Source organism: Nothobranchius furzeri, chromosome 7, assembly GCF_043380555.1.
Source record: "Nothobranchius furzeri strain GRZ-AD chromosome 7, NfurGRZ-RIMD1, whole genome shotgun sequence".
Taxonomy (NCBI): Eukaryota; Metazoa; Chordata; class Actinopteri; order Cyprinodontiformes; family Nothobranchiidae; genus Nothobranchius; species Nothobranchius furzeri.
The window spans coordinates 65,955,856-65,972,413 of record NC_091747.1 but is presented as its reverse complement, the minus strand read 5'-3'; the positions used below and the strand labels follow the sequence as shown (position 1 = coordinate 65,972,413).

General features: G+C 45.2%; 1 protein-coding gene across 1 annotated transcript; it reads left to right on the top strand.

Moving 5' to 3' along the window:
- Window positions 1-551: 551 nt before the first annotated feature.
- Window positions 552-15,776, top strand: cdc6 (cell division cycle 6 homolog (S. cerevisiae)). The gene is made up of 11 exons (XM_070553576.1): window positions 552-910; window positions 978-1,235; window positions 1,306-1,505; window positions 2,323-2,471; window positions 2,910-3,016; window positions 8,063-8,202; window positions 8,283-8,383; window positions 14,020-14,087; window positions 14,162-14,343; window positions 14,981-15,121; window positions 15,522-15,776. Exons 1-11 carry the CDS (start codon window positions 703-705, stop codon window positions 15,612-15,614), a joined length of 1,647 nt encoding a protein of 548 aa, XP_070409677.1. The 5' UTR covers window positions 552-702; the 3' UTR covers window positions 15,615-15,776.
- The last annotated feature ends 782 nt before the right edge of the window (window positions 15,777-16,558 follow it).

Below are 16,558 nucleotides of genomic sequence, written 5' to 3'. Positions count from 1 at the left end.
ATCATCTTGGCTGATGAAACATTTCTAGTGAGTGCAAATGATCCTGTTCAGTCTCTGTTGTGTTCCAGCCACCTGGAGACAGTCAGGGACAGGGGACACCTCCGTGTGTGTGTGTGTGTGTGTGTGTGTGTGTGTGTGTGTGTGTGTGTGTGTGTGTGTGTGTGTGTGTGTGTGTGTGTGTGTGTGTGTGTGTGTGTGTGTGTGTGTGTGTGTGTGTGTGTGTGTAAACATGAATGTACACTGTTCTGTGTTCATGTAAACACACACTGATCTGCTATGAAACCGTCTCATCCAATCACCTCTCAGACGGATGAGCTAAGCTGGACTCACCTGTTCAGGTGGGACCTTCCTTGTTCTGCTCTTCCTACCCATTTCTCGATGGCTAAAACTCAAACAAAAGTATTTCCCGCCGTTACCAAACGCGCCCTTTGCGTAACTTCCGCCCGCAGCACCGAACCAATGAGGTTGCGAAAAGTGTTGCGTTGACCAATCCAAGAGCAGCAGCGGATGACGCAGCTGGTAAAGAAGACGTTTTGGCGCTAGTTTGGACTCGGTTACCGGTAGAGAAGCCCGTCCTCGAGAGGAGCTGACCGAGCGCAGGTGAGCGTTGATCCGGGTTGGTTCGGGTTAACCTGACCGGGTTACCAACCCCTCCTTTACTCTGAGAGTCCTGCAAGGCGAGCTAACGCTAAAGCTGCTAGGATGCCTAGCACCCGCTCCCAGGCTCGAGCTCAGCCCACGCTGACGTTCCCACGACGCAAGTCCTGCCGAGCGCCTTTAAAACCCCCCAAACCTCCAGGGTCTGCGTCCCAGGACGTCCTTCCGCCTCCAAGCCCACCCAGGCCCGTGTCTCCGAGGCAGTCTCCCGCCCTGCAGCCCCGACTCCCCCTGAGCCCGCGCAAACGCACAGGTGAGTCTGCAGCGCTGGTCAGGAGTTGTCTCCATGAAGGTGTTGACTTGTGTTTATCTCTGTAAAGGTGATGAGAACGGCTGCAACCTCCACACCCTGCAGGCGTCCCCTCCCAAACAGAAAAAGACGTCTCTGTCCTCCCAGAGGAAGCTAGGTTTCAATGAGAACTCTCCAGTCGTGGTCCATCAAACATCAGACCCATCTTCTGAAAAACCACGCTGTCCAACCACCACTTCGTCCACTAGGAGACCAGAAACGCCCACCGGAAGTCCCTTGCGTGGCACTGGAGGAAAGAAGACCCCAGTCACTCAGCTGTTTGCAGAAAGTAAGATGGTTTCAGCAAGTTACGAGTTTCTTAGGAACCAAAGTGCTACAATCATTGTTTTTCTCCTCAGAGTCCAAGTTCCAGAGCGTGAAGCAGGTGCTCCACACATCCATCCCTGAACACATCTTGTCCAGAGAGGCGGAGCAGACGTCCATCCGCTCCTTCCTGCAGGAGACGGTCCTGCAGCGCCGTCCTGGAAGCCTCTATATTTCAGGAGCTCCTGGGACTGGCAAGACGGCCTGCCTGAGCTGTGTCCTGAAGGACATGAAGGTGAGCTGGACATGCTTTAGCGCTGTCTGCAGTAGGGCTACTCCATCATGGCTTTATCAGGGCGATCAGAAGAAGATCAGAACAACTCCTGGTTCCTCGTGTAACAGAGCCAGTAGGCTGAGCTTTAACCCTAACCCAATTCTGATGGCAAGAGTCTAAACATGCATGTTGTAGTGAACTTCCATAACCTGCTGCGGTACTGAGTCCTGTCCAGCGGCGCTGTGGGAGAGTGCAGCACTAGTCTGTTGCTCTGAGATGAATCAGCGTTAGAAACGTATTCCTAAACCATTTATTTCCAGGTTCCATCAGTCCATGTAGTAGATGTCCCACCCTGCAGAGGTGCACTGCAGCACACACACTACAATCAGGAGTGTGTGTGTGTGTGTGTGTGTGTGTTGCACGGGCACATTTAGCCGTTTCACCAGGAGCCTGCGGGGACAGGAGTCTCTGAGAGCCGTCTCTACGTTGTTCCCTTTCCTAATGTCCAGAAGGACGGTCCTGAGTGCAGGCTGTGACCTGCAGGTATCCAGGAATGTTCCTAGGTGGTTTCTGGGTAGCTTAGAGAAGAAAGTGGAGGAATGGTCTGAAAGGTTGTTAGAAACGGCCACAAAGCTGCTAAAATTTGGCAACGCTGCTGGGAGGTGCGCTTGATTTGCAACTCGGAGTAAACCATGAGAGAGGAGCAAATCATCGGCTCGTTTTGTTGTTCCAATGGTTCAAAACTCTGATAGTAATTGTGATTAAAATGTGATTTATTGAGCAGCCCTGTCTACACAGATGTCGTCATCTCCTCACCTAGCTGTTGTTGTCCCATCAGGCTGAGCTGTCGTCGGTTCTGACGGTTCTGGTGAACTGTATGAGTCTGCGAAGCGCCCACTCCATCTTCCCTCTGCTGGCTGACAAACTGAAAGTGCTCAGCGGCCAGAGGGGTCTGCAGAAGTTCTTCACATCGTCGGGGCCTGCTGTGTGAGTGACCTTCATGCTGCCTGGTTTTCATGGACCTGACTTGCTCGTCTAGGAATGGGCAGTGTCAGACATTCTTCATAAATGTTCATATTATTTCAAACAAAATACTGAACGACCCGCAGAGACGGTGTTCTGAAACATAAGCTTGTGTGTTATGAGGGTTAGGGTTATGAGGGGTACAAGGACTCACGTCATCCATCTATCAGCAGTAACAGCTACACGTCACAAATGTCTTCAGGAACCTTTAGTTCTAATTCGTGTAAACTCGATGGTTCATGTTGTACAAGAATCAATACACTTTATGCATTTAATCTGCTGATGAATTTATGTACAATTTCTCAAGGCAGCTCTGGGAGTTGACTTGAATGAAAAGTATAGATGTAAGTTTTGGCCCATATGGCCCAGCCCTAGGCTCATGCGTGTGTCTTCTCTTCTAAGGCTTCTGGTTTTGGATGAAATGGACCAGCTGGACAGCAAGGCTCAGGACGTCCTCTACACCCTTTTTGAGTGGCCACACCTGCCCAGTTCTCGTCTCTGTCTCATTGGTAAGAGTTCGTCCCGCACGGTGTCTCGGCTGCTCTGTAGTAATGACGGTATTATTGGTTTACGGTAGAAAGTACACAAATGCAGTCACTGGTAGGGATTCTGACTACACAGGCAACGGCTGCTGGGGTGGTGCTTTAAGACAAGTTAACATTGGGTTAGGGCTGCTCAATGAATCGAATTTTAATCACGATTACGATCTGAGTTTTGAACGATTATAAAAACAAAACAAGCTGATTATTTGCTCCTCCCACCTACGCTGCTTGAGTTGCAAATGAAGCGCTCCTCCACAGTGTTGCCAACTTAGCGACTTTGTCGCTATTTCTAGCAGCTTCAGACCCCCTTCTTGACTTTTTAAATCTAAAAGTACCTAGCGAACATCTCAGAAACATCTCTCGTAACCCTTAGCTACTTTCTGGATAACTGTCGTCGACGTTTCCTGCAGGTTAGCTAAACACTCTGCCTGCGCTCCGGACCGTTCTTCAGGACATTAGGAAAGGGAATGATGTAGTGATGTGTCGGTCACTAAAGAAACGGCTCTCAGAGCCGGCTCCCTGTTGGAGTAACCAGAGTGAGTGACACACACACCGTACCTGCAGGCTCCTGAGCCGCTAAAAATGGCTAAATGTGCGCGTGCGGCGCGCTAAACACACATGCAGCTTGCCCCTGATTGCTGTGAGACCGGGTTGGGGGGTGGGGGTGCAGCTGTGGTTGGGACAATTATTACATTAACTGATGGACTTGTAAATAAATAGTTTATAAATAAGGTAGAAATTGAAATAAGTTCCGCTGATAAATAATAACTAACCTCTCTGAGGACACGGTGCTAGTGCACGCTCCTACAGCACCTTGACATGACCAAATACATATTATGCAAAATTTTGTGAACATCAATTTATTTGCATGTATTTGTTATAAATGCCACTGTATAATTCTTGCTGTCAGTATTTGCAAGATATTGGTATTTGGGTATGTACTGGTTAGACTTAAATGAGTTAAACCAAGGTCTATAGCCCTTGGGTCATAAACTATGAGCTATAAGTAGTAGGGCCCGACTGATATGCTTTTTTTGGGGCCGATACCGATATAAAACTTTTAACAATGGCCAATATAATGGCCGATACATCTCCCTCACAAAAACAAAATAAAAATGTTCTTAAGATTAAACCCTTCATTCTCTGCCGTTTTGATGCTAACTTATTTCTCTATTGCACACCAAAGAACTGTCTCAGTAACTCACTCGGGTGTCCAAGTAATGCAAACAAGATTTATTTAGCTGATGTCAAACAACAGAACACACAAACTCAGTCACATCTAACATTCAAGTCTTTTGTTTTCTGAGTCTGTGGAAGTTAACTTGGTGACCGTATTCACCCTGGACAGGAAATAATAGCACAAACATAAATCACCGGATGGATCTTTAGTGAAGTAGGCCCACACCTTACTACGACCCTCTTTTTCCATCTGTAACAAAATAATCAGCATAAAAGTACAGTTTTATATCTGTTGATACCAAGACAAAGTAAAATACATTAAATGTGGCATTTTTATACGTAAAGTTTAAAAATGATCATGTAAATAAATGATATCAGACATTGTGGCTCAAAACCAATGGCTCTGTTTTTGTTTGGTTCCCCAGCTGTTAAGGGTTTCTCATTTCCCCGTCCCCAGCAGCGACAACGGTCGTGTGAGTTTGAAAAGACTGCTGAAGAAGAGTGGATGAAATTGTCTGAGAATATTCCAGAATGTCTACCAGAAAAAGGCCGATGTTGCTTACTTACTGCCCTGCATGACTCAAGGGGAAGCAGCGTGAGCTCTGCGTAGAGCGTAATGCTGCAGCAGTTTTTATTTTCAGGGTAACTTCAATACGAGGCCACGAGGCACACAATAAACTTAGGAAGCATGTTGAGGGGAAACATACCTTTGCCATTGCTTATTTTACCGTTCAACTTACCACTGACACAACAAATATGCTTAAAACTGAAGACTTACCTCCTACTTCCTCATCACCGCCGTCTCTGCTTGACAGAATTGCTCCTGCTGCTTCTGCTGCATGTGTGCTGTGACGGTGGCTCCGCCCCCCGAGGAGTGGAGCCACACATGAGTTCAAAAAGCTGGCGCCATCTGCTGGATAGATAGCACAATATCAGCCATATCGGCCGTTGTTTTGGCCGATAGCCGATAATGTTAATGACCCCTATATCGGCCGGGTCCTAATAAGTATATTGGTCTTTTTATACTAGGAATCAGGAGTTATTTTAGTGATCATCTTGTTTCTTATTTATTTTTGTCCTGATTGTGCCCTGAGCAGTTTTATGACAGAATAAAAACATAAAATCAACATCAATTGAAAAATCGTCTTAAATAATCGAGATCTCAAATTTCAGTCACAAGAATTGTGATTATTATTTTTGCCATAATCGAGCAGCCCTACATTGGGTTAGGAAGAAGATATCGTCTGCAGAGCATGTTAAGGAACCTCTCTGTTGTATGGTCCCCTCCACTTCTCTGTGTGGTGTTGGAGAAGTTGCTGAGTGTACTCTGTTTCTGGAGCCTGAGCTTGAACTGGAGGAGATGGAGTAGCATGAAAGGTGGAGCCAGAGAAAAGGGTCATGAACCTATTACACTGTTCCACTGCGTTGTCACTGCATGTGTGAGATGGAAGTTTTGGTAGATTGTTAATTGTGGAAAAACCACAGTTTTGAGTTTATTGCTGATTTTATGGGAGTAATACTGAGACCTAGCTGTGGCCAGAGCTTAGGAATAGTTTTTATGTTTCTGTGGTCCCAATGGGCTTGCATGTCTAAAACAAACCCTGTGGAGATGTATCTCCACTCAAGAGCACGTCCAGTTGTCTTTGTTCTGTGAAGCTCGTCTGATAACCACAAAGCTGATCTGGAAAATAAGACTTCTAGATTTAAGTGAAGCATGTCAGCCCGGTAAAAAGGCTTAACGACACCGAGCGGTCTCACGTTCACGTTTGAAAGCAGCGCTGATTCCAGAAACCTCAGCACAAAGTGCGTTCGTTTCTCTGAGCCAGCATGACGAACAAGGGAACGGCGCCGCTAACTCAGTTCGGGTGTTGCTTTCCATCCTAAAGGTCTACGTAGGGGGCGGGCTTATTACGTGAACGGGACCATCTAATTGGCCGCATATCAGAAGGGCTACATTTGATTGGTCAAACAATACTTCCGCGTAAAAAACAGAGCTGGTTTACAAAAAGTTGATGTATGACACGGATGGAAATGTTGAACCAAACATTTATCGCTGTTTTTGACGTGCTTTGCGATGGGCCTATCGCACGTCCTGTTATCGCGATGACGATAATTTTTCGATATATTGTGCAGCCCTAGTTTACACTCACCTAAAGGATTATCAGGACCACCACACCAATGTGGTGTTTGACCCCCTTTTGCCTTCAGAACGGCCTTAATTCTACGTGGCGTTGATTCAACAAGGTGCTGAAAGTGTTCTTTAGAAATGTCGGCCATATTGATAGGATAGCATCTTGCAGTTGATGGAGATGTGTGGGATGTTCATCCAGGGCACGAAGCTCCCGTTCCACCTTGCCTCTGTCAGTGCGCCCCAGGGCAGCTGTGGCTACATCGTAGCTCATCACCATCAGCATGTGTGTGTGTGTGTGTGTGAATGGATGAATGATACACAGTAGTGTAAAGCGCTTTGGAGTCCTTACTCTGAGGTGCAGCAAAAATGTACAGTTTACACACGATCTCTAATAGAAAACCGTATTCGCGTTCTCTTGACGTTCGGAGTTTAATATTTTGCAGCTCAATGCATTTTGAGAAAATTTGCAGTCCCAAGTTCGCAGATCAATGCATTGTTGCATCCTCGATACAATGGGCGGAGCAAGAACACATCTGGAAACTGAGCGAACATACTATTATGCATACTTAGCATTGGAACAGTCCTTCGGCATTCGTTGATGACGTTTCACAAGGATGTGAGTTCACAGGTTTGGACAAGTATGCAACAGCCTGTTTGTGTGTAGTTAGTAGCAGCTCTGCCCTCTCCATCTGCCAGGCAACAGCATTAACCGGAAGTGGGATTGTAATAAGACCCAAATGCATGTAGGACAGATGTATGGCTCAGACCTTTTGCTGCAGCTTTAAACAATTATCCACAACCATTGAGGCCACTAAGTTACATAAACTACAGCAAATCATGAGTAGCTAAGTACAGCTAATGAAAGCCTGGCGGGCCACGCTGGAGCAAACCCTGATGGCGTAGCACCAGTGCTTACAAACGCTAATGCCTCCTGCTGCGTCTGCTAAAGACAGCTCTTCATTGAGAATTTAGATTTTCTATGATGATTGATGACAAAATTCCTTAAGAACCCAACTTTGTTTTTATATAGACGATAAAATTAAGTAAAATTGAATTTCTACAATTTTCAGGCTGTCTGGTCGATGCCTTTAATGTTTTGCCTCAGATAGTTCCTGACGGCAGCTGCATTGAGTGGTTTAGGTTTCCTTTGACTGAAACGTTGCTGCTTCAGGGAAAACTAAAACATGCTCTCCACGATCGGGGTTCCCTAGCCCTGATCCGGAGGCTCCCTCAGCTCTAAACCTCGGGTTGTGAGCAGGAGGCTCAGAAGTTGTGGTCAGAAACACACACACACTGATTGTTCTGCAAGTCTTTTTTAAGGTCATTTAAGGTCATGTATACACTATCATAAAATCACATAAGAACAAATATGGTGTGGGACATTAAAATAAAAGCATTAGAAGGAAATCAATCAACATGAAATGATTATTGACAATCAGCAGCATAAGACCTGATGGGAGCATCCTTAAACTTCTGCTCTACAAATGCTATTCTGAAGGACCTGCGTACTGTTCAGAAGTCTTGCTTCTCCTGTCATGTTTCTGATTTGAATGTTCACAAAGAGTCATCAGGATAAATATTGGTGGTGCGCATGGCGGTATAGATTTGAGGCCCTATCGTCCATCCCTAATGACCAGTGGAGATAGACCTGTGCAGTCTCCTGGGTGACGTCATTCATTCACTTGGTGAATTTTTCATTTTAGGTATCGCTAATGCTCTGGACCTGACTGATCGCATCCTGCCCAGACTGCAGGCCGGGCCTCACCAACGCCCCCTGCTGCTGAACTTCCCTCCCTACAGCCGACAGGAGCTGGCAGCCATTGTTCAGGACAGACTCACCCAGGTTGGTGCAGCTCAGGTGGTGGCAAGGCACACATTACTGGGGGGCTTGTTAACCATATGTTTGTGTTTCATGTCTCTTAGGCATCAGCTGAGGCTCTTCTGGATGCCTCTGCTGTCCAGTTTTGTGCCAGGAAGGTGTCTGCTGTGTCTGGAGACGCCAGGAAAGCTCTGGACATCTGCAGGTTGAATGAGTCCCATTTCTGTTTAGATCAAATCAGCATTAATGTGGTTTGGATAAATAATTCCTCTATAAGTGGTTCCCACTCTTCAGAACTGATGAGCTAATATAACAACCAAGATGAAATTGTGTTTCTGCTTTCTTAAAACAGCCCAAACATATTTTGTTGTTCTGCCCGAGCAGCAAAACCCTCTTAATGAGATCAATGATACATTTTATTTCATGATGCCTTTCTCAGACCCAAGGACACCTTACAGCAACAAAACGGAGATAAAAACAACACAGAGGTTGATAGAGCAATAACATCACGGCTGTCTCACCCGTAGGGGGATGTGGGTGTTTCAACTCCCACACTTTTCCCAGTTCAGCTCTAAAACGTTACCATCAGCCAGTCCCTCTGTGTGTCTCTGGCTGTTTGCCCTCTCCTCTTCCCCTTCTGTTCCTAGAAACACGTTCCAGCCCAGACTGTAGTGACCTGTTGTTTATAGTTTTATAATTAATATTAACTCGTGCGCTGCCAGCCGTTTCCTGATCGGTAAAGTCCTTCACTGCCAGCGTTTCTCACCATGTTTACTGTTTTTTTAAGAGTGACAGAACGTTGCGCTGGGATGATGTCGACACCAAAACAAAGCGGAGACTCACCTCTTACATCACGAAGAATCCGCGCGTTTCGAGCGTTATCCGTTCTTTCATAATCCGTTGTTGAATTGTGATCGGCAGACGCTTTTCCGGTTCGCGCCTCACTTTTTTTACAGCAGCGGCCCAAAACGATCTCCTAACACATGGATGTTCTGCTTTCTGATCACGTGACGTATGTGGATGAAGATCGGCTTTAGAGCTGAGATGTGTTTTCTCCCGGTGCGGGGGCTCGTCCGACGCCCACACAGTAAAAACATGCAAATGACTGCTTTAGTCGTCCGTGGCAGTGAATGAGTTAAGAGAATGCACTAAACCCACAGGTGATGGAAAATCAGATGAAATAATCTGAATGTTTTCTCCCACAGCTCAGCTCTGTTAGAAATAAGCCGACGTCTGCTTCAGCTGAACAACATCAAGTAGAAAAGTGGTCACAGATAACTGATCTTTTAATGAAGAAACAATATTGATCATTTTTAATTTTAATATAGATTTTATTTAATCTCCAAGGTCTGGATGTCTGAACATTACTGAGTATTCTGATTGGTGTAAATAATACACATTATTATTAACAGGTCTGGATGTGGTTTGGTCGGAGGTCTAAAACTCTGCCCTGGGCCTAAAGCCCTGCAGATGCATATAGTTTCTATAAATAACAACAACAAATGAACAACAGCAGCTGGATTCTACTTTGTTTCCAGGGATGGACAATATAGAAAAAAGGTGTATCAATTTAAAAAACCCATTGATCGATATCAATCATTGTAGGAAACGAGAAATGTAGAAAATACATTTTAAGTGCAGCCCTGGCCGTATTATGTAATTACTTTATGATAAAACAAGTTGGTTGCATTATCAGACTTGGTTTTTATTGATTCTCTGCTAATTTTGCAATCCATTTATTTTTTGTCAGACTTGTGAAAATGAAAATATTGCCGCACACGTGAAGTACTTGAACGTTTTCAGGACAATTTCTTCCACCTCAACCCATATGTTTAGTGCCTCCAGTGAGGCTTTGACTGTATTTAAATTCTCCTGTCCCTAATAGACATGCCCCGTGAAGCAGGCTTTCCATACACTGTCATACCAGCTGGCCATTTGTTCGACCTGCACTCCTTGGGGGGGTTTCTGGCACACATGGGGTGGTTACCAGGTTTAGTATTTCACCTGACTGCTGTCCAGAAGGCCATCATTGACACCCTCAAGCAAGAGGGTAAGACACAGAAAGACATTTCTGAATGAATAGGCTGTTCCCAGAGTGCTGTATCAAGGCACCTCAGTGGGAAGTCTGTGGGAAGGAACAAGTGTGGCAGAAAACGCTGCACAGCCAGAAGAGGTGACCGGACCCTTAGGAAGATTGTGGAGAAGGACCGATTCCAGACCTTGGGGGACCTGCGGAAGCAGTGGACTGAGTCTGGAGTAGAAACATCCAGAGCCACCGTGTACAGGCGTGTGCAGGAAATGGGCTACAGGTGCCGCATTCCCCAGGTCAAGCCACTTTTGAACCAGAAACAGCGGCAGAAGCGCCTGACCTGGGCTACAGAGAAGCAGCACTGGACTGTTGCTCAGTGGTCCAAAGTACTTTTTTCAGATGAAAGCTAATTCTGCACGTCATTCAGAAATCAAGGTGCCAGAGTCTGGAGGAAGACTGGGCAGAGGGAAATGCCAACATGCCTGAAGTCCAGTGTCAAGTACCCACAGTCAGTGATGGTCTGGGGCGCCATGCCAGCTGCTGGTGTTGGTCCACTGTGTTTTATCAAGGGCAGGGTCAATGCAGCTAGCTATCAGGAGATGTTGGAGCACTTCATGCTTCCATCTGCTGAAAAGCTTTATGGAGATGAAGATTTCATTCTTCAGCACGACCTGGCACCTGCTCACAGTGCCAACACCACTGGTAAATGGTTTACTGACCATGGTATTACTGTGCTCAGTTGGCCTGCCAACTCTCCTGACCTGAACCCCGTAGAGAATCTGTGGGATATTGTGAAGAGAAAGATGAGAGACGCAAGACCCAACACTCTGGATGAGCTTAAGGCCGCTATCACAAAGTGCGTTCTTTGCTCTGAGCCAGCATGATGAACAAGGGAACGGCGCCACTAACTCAATTCAGGTGTTGCTTTCCATCCTAAGGGTCTACATAGGGGGCGGGCGTTTTACGTGAACGGACCAATCTGATTGGCCGCATATCAGAGGGGCTACATTTGATTGGACAAATACTTCCACGTAAAAAACAGCTGGTTTACAAAACGTTGATGTATGACACGGATGGAAATGTTGAACCAAATATTTATCGCCATTTTTGACGTGCTTTGCGATGGGGGGGCCTATCGCATGTCCCGTTGTCCCGGTCACGATAATTTTTCGATATATTGTGCAGCCCTATCTGACAGACAGTTAGAGAGGGAGATTGGTGTAAGGGATGAATTTAGATTGGAGATATACAACTGAGTGTCGTCAGCGTAACAGTGAAAATTGATTTTGTATTTGCAGATTATATGCAGGGGTGGAAATTTAACTACACAACCAACTGGCCAGCCGGGCTGATAAGTCAGAAAAGTTACCGGCCCCGCAGGTCATCTGCTAAAATGAGTAAAAATCACAACTGGAACAAATAGAATAAAAATAGAATAAAAAAGAAACCGTTTTTTTTTTCAAACTGACATTTTGAGAAAAATTAAAAATAAATAAAAGGAAATGACGAAAAAAACAAAAGATGAAGTTAAAAAGCTGAAGTTTTTTTTAAAGATTTAACTCTCCCACTGTCTTAATGGGTGAGCCGGATCGGATCGTTTTTCGGATCAGCAGAAAAAAAAAGAAAAGAAAAAACTCCTTTTATTATGTAGAATTGCAACATTTTCTGCTGTAGTGGAAAAAATTTGTTAATTATGACCAATAAGATGTGATTTTCCATATAAATATGAATAATCAATCTGATTGATCTTTGAATGTTTAATCAGAAGATTCTAGAGTTCTTTACTTCTTTAGGGATCATAAACACACTTCGTATTAATTCAGACAGAGTCGGTATATAGTTTATAAAATGAATTTATTTCTTTTTCTAAACTAATTATTTATACATGACAAGATATGAATAATGAGATGTGGTGTGGTGGATGTGAGGTGTTGTGATGGAAGCTAGATGTTGTAGCAACCGTTCTGTGTATCTGAGAGAAACTGTGAACTCTGGGTGTAAAAGAATTAGTTGTTTGGTTCTAAACGAGAGTTGTTTATTTAAAAACAGCATCAGACGCAATCTGTCGTGCCAAGTCTACGCACCCTTGGTGTGCAAGCTGGAATGCTCATTTCCATCTAAGGTTGATGTTTGTTTGGCTCTTAGAAGAGCCGGTTGTCTGGTATCAGCCGCAGCGTTGCAAAGAGGTTTTGACTTAAGGTCAAAGGAGATTGTTTCAAAAGAGGCTTCTTTCCTGATTTGGCCGGAACGGGAGTCAGCTGAAAACTGAATTAATCGAGAAGTAATTCTTGTTTTAATAAACCACGATGTAATGAGTTTTGGCCAAGTTTGGCAAATCAGAATTTGACACGTTTCTGAGTATTTACCAACATCCCTCAGAAAGCCACGCCTTCCTCAGATACAAAAATGTTTTAACACTTTGTGAATGAGAATGTTTAAAACTCTTATGTGAGGTGAATATTAACCTTAATGAGTGAGTGTAGACAATGATTAATTTGTTAAATCAACACATACTGATTTGTGAAATAAATGGATCATTGTAAGAACAATATTCATTTTAAATTCACTGATTAAAGCACAGATTATTCAAACATTTGATTAAAACATCTTGTTCATTCATCACATGTGGATATTTAACTTAGAACTATAAAATCCTGTAGGGTCTTCCAGTAGCTAGTGAGGAATTGCAGTCTGGCTCCTGAGTCGGACCTTGGGACAGATTGTTTATGTCTGCGTTGAGGAACAATAAGTGGGCAGAGGTTGATTTGTGCGTCTGGATCCTCCCGCTGGTGCAGCCTTGATTTTGCTGTTTCTGGTGTGTATGAAAGGTTATACTGTGTTAATTAGATGGTGAAAAATTGACCCTTTTGGTACGTTGCAATGATCAATTTGAAACTTGCTATAAAAGCAGGAGTTCCAAAGTACGTTTCACGGGACGTACCACCCCATCCCTCCTTTCACTGCCATTGGAGTTATGTGTGTATGGCGCTGCATCGCGCTGTCAGACTGGAGGTGCGTGCATGTGAACATTTTTGCCATTTGTATCATTGAGCTTTACAGGGGAGCAAAAATGCTCTCATAAATGCGACCTAAATGATGCAGGAGGTTTTTCAAGCTCCTCTCCTCCTCCGCCCTCACCACTGCTTTGCGTTTCTCCTTTGCATGGAACAGGTAGCGCCTCCGGCCTCCACGTGACCGATCCGTTAACCGAGTGCATGCCGAACCGTAGAGAGATCTGAATGGATCGCGGGTCAATGATGATCCATTGGTTGCACCCCTAGGGCGCGGCCACGATGTACTTAAACGCCTGGACACAGGGGGAGGTGAACGCCGGTATAAATGACAGACAAAGCTTGGGCACCACCCGGGCTGTAAGTCATCAATTATTTACCGCCCAACGAGAAAATTTACCGCCAATGGCGCTCGGCAGTTTACGTTTCCACACCTGATATGACAAGGAGGAAGCAACCAGATGATGAGTAAGAAGATGCCTAGAACCGAGCCTTGGAGAACTCCTGCAATAACCAGGGATGAACTAGAAGAGTGGAACTGAAGTTGAATGTACTGAGTATGGTCATGTTATGCTCTCGTTACTTATTACTCTTCCCAAACTGAATTTGCTACTTGGGGGCTTTAACTTGTTCAAAAGCTCATAAATTTAGCATGTGTCAGTTGTGGAGTATTTTAAGGATTAGCTCAAAATAGAGGAACAGCGCCCCTAGCAAGGCCCTAGTAAATGAAGATTTAGCCTCAAGCCACGAGTCACATCGAAACTTTAGAATGATTAAAAGTCTTTGACCCTTTGCTTTCAGGAGAGCCGTGGAGATGGCCGAGGCTGAGGGCAAGAGAAGGCCAGCAAACCTTAACGGAGAAACAAAGTGTGAGTTTCCTGGGAAAGCTTGGCTCTTGGGAAATGTGGAGAGGAAACTGACTCAAGTGTGCTGTCTTCTGCAGCGGTGGGTCGGGTCGGACTCCCGCAGGTGGTGCGGATTCTGTCAGAAGTGTATGGTGACCGGATGACGTCTCAGAGCGGAGAGTCTGAGGGAGAGAGTTTCCCTCTGCAGCAGAAGCTGCTGGTCTGCTGCCTCCTGCTCCTCACCAGCAAAGGAAAGGGCAAAGAAACCCATCTGGGGAAGGTGAGCCTGATCCAACGAATGTTTAGGCAAGGCAGCTTTATTTCTAGAGCACCTTCCAAACACAGGCAGTTCAATGTGCTTTACAATTATCAGGACATGACATAAAAACACAAACTAAAACACACACAGATAGAATTACAGTCTAGAGCTAAAGGAGAAGACAGTTACATCACAGATTACAGTGGAGACGATGCATGGTAAGAAACGATTCATGTAAAGGCTGATGAGTACATGAGGGTTTTTAGGGTTAAACAACACTAGGGCTGGGGCAGGTCTGAGGTCATGGGGAAGCTGATTCCATATGTGAGCAGCATAGTAACTAAATGCATCTCCACCATGTTTGGTTCTGACCCGAGGTTCTACCAGCTGATTGTTTCCAAGGATCTCAGAGCCCTGTTGGGTGTTTATATACAGGAATGAGATCGGACATATTTTCTGGTCCCATGCCATTGAGTTATTTATAAACTAGTAGGAGCACTTTGTAGTCTATTCTGTAGTTTACTGGTAACCAGTGTAGGGATCTAAGAACAGGAGTGATGTGCTCCGTTCTCTTAGTTCTTGTTAAGACTCTAGCAGCAGCGTTCTGAACAAGACATCACCTCGGCACCAGAGGAATTCAGAGGTTTTTGTGTTTCAGCTCTATGAGGTGTACAGCCGTGTGTGTGGTCAGAGACACGTGCCAGCAGTCGGGCAGGGCGAGTGTCTGACGCTCTGCAGCCTGCTGGAGAGTCGGGGAATCTTTGCCCTCAAGAAGGCCAAAGAGGCTCGTCTCACTAAGGTACAAACCTGACAGCTGGTCGGAGAGGACACACACACACACACACACACACACACACACACACACACACACACACACACACACACACACACACACACACACACACACACACACACACACACACACACACACACACACACACACACACACACACACACACACACACACACACACACACACACACACACACACACACACACACACACACACACACACACACACACACACACACACACACACACACACACACACACACACACACACACACACACACACACACACACACACACACACACACACACACACACACACACACACACACACACACACACACACACACACACACACACACACACACACACGTGTCAGCTGTTTGAGCAGAACTTGTTTGCTGTTGCAGGTGTTTCTGAAGATTGAAGAGAAGGATGTTGAGAATGCTCTAAAGGACCGAACGCTGCTGGGCAGCATCCTCTCTGCTGGACTAACCTCATGATGTCTTCTGTTAGATTTTTTTCTGTCAGTTTGGATCTTTACTTTTTTATTCTCTGAAGCAGAAGCACTGTTCTACTGGATCGCTGTGCTGTGAAGAGATGGTGTGTTTTCAGATTTTTGAAAGTCTCTTTTGATGCTGTAAATAAACATTCACTGACACACATCCTTTCTTTACATTTATCGGGGGGGGGGGGGGGGGGGGGGGGGTCTCTCAGAACAGAGCCAGGTCACCCCATCAAGGTGAATCAACCTCTGGAACTCGTACTATTTTTAGGAGTGCCTTGACTCAGCCCCCTCACCAGAAAACTGGAGCACTGCAAACACTTACCTCCTCCATAATATAAACCTAAAATGTTGGTGAGAGGTGTGTTATCAGAGGAAAAATGGTGTTGTCTCTGGTCTTAAACTACTCAAGTTGTTTTTCTACCTTCCCAGTTTGTTAAATGTCTGACTGGACAAGAAGTACGCCACCAAGTTGCCTTGTATTTCAATCATCCACACTTGATTTACCCATAATGCATTAGGGGAAATTCTGTCTCCTGCAGGACCTCGTCACAAATCTGATCAGGTCTTAGACAATGCACAACTTTTATTCTTTTCTCTCCTGCAAAGTCTTCTCCCAGCACCAGCAAATTATTATTGAAGATCTTCACCTGTTACCCTGGCAACTGACATTCCTCTGATCTCACTCCTCCTTCAGATAAGATGGGAGACACACTAGCTAGCGCTAGATGACTTGCGACCTAGCCGTTCCTTTTGAACATGTTTTGGTTGACCTAATCTGTACCAGGCCTTCACATAACAAGAATCTCCTCAAGCACAGGCTGAAACTTTAGCAATATAAGCGTGCATGAACCAGATAAAGGTCTAACTCCGTGCTAGGCTGTAACAATCACAAGTGAATCATCCAGAATCAAAGAACATAACATGTGCATCGTTCGATTT

Coding starts and splice junctions, on each gene's coding strand:
- cdc6 (XM_070553576.1), top strand. CDS start 703: ATGCCTAGCACCCGCTCCCAGGCTCGAGCTCAGCCCACGCTGACGTTC. Junction 911..977: donor GAGCCCGCGCAAACGCACAG/GTGAGTCTGCAG, acceptor ATCTCTGTAAAG/GTGATGAGAACGGCTGCAAC. Junction 14,344..14,980: donor AAGAAACCCATCTGGGGAAG/GTGAGCCTGATC, acceptor TTTGTGTTTCAG/CTCTATGAGGTGTACAGCCG.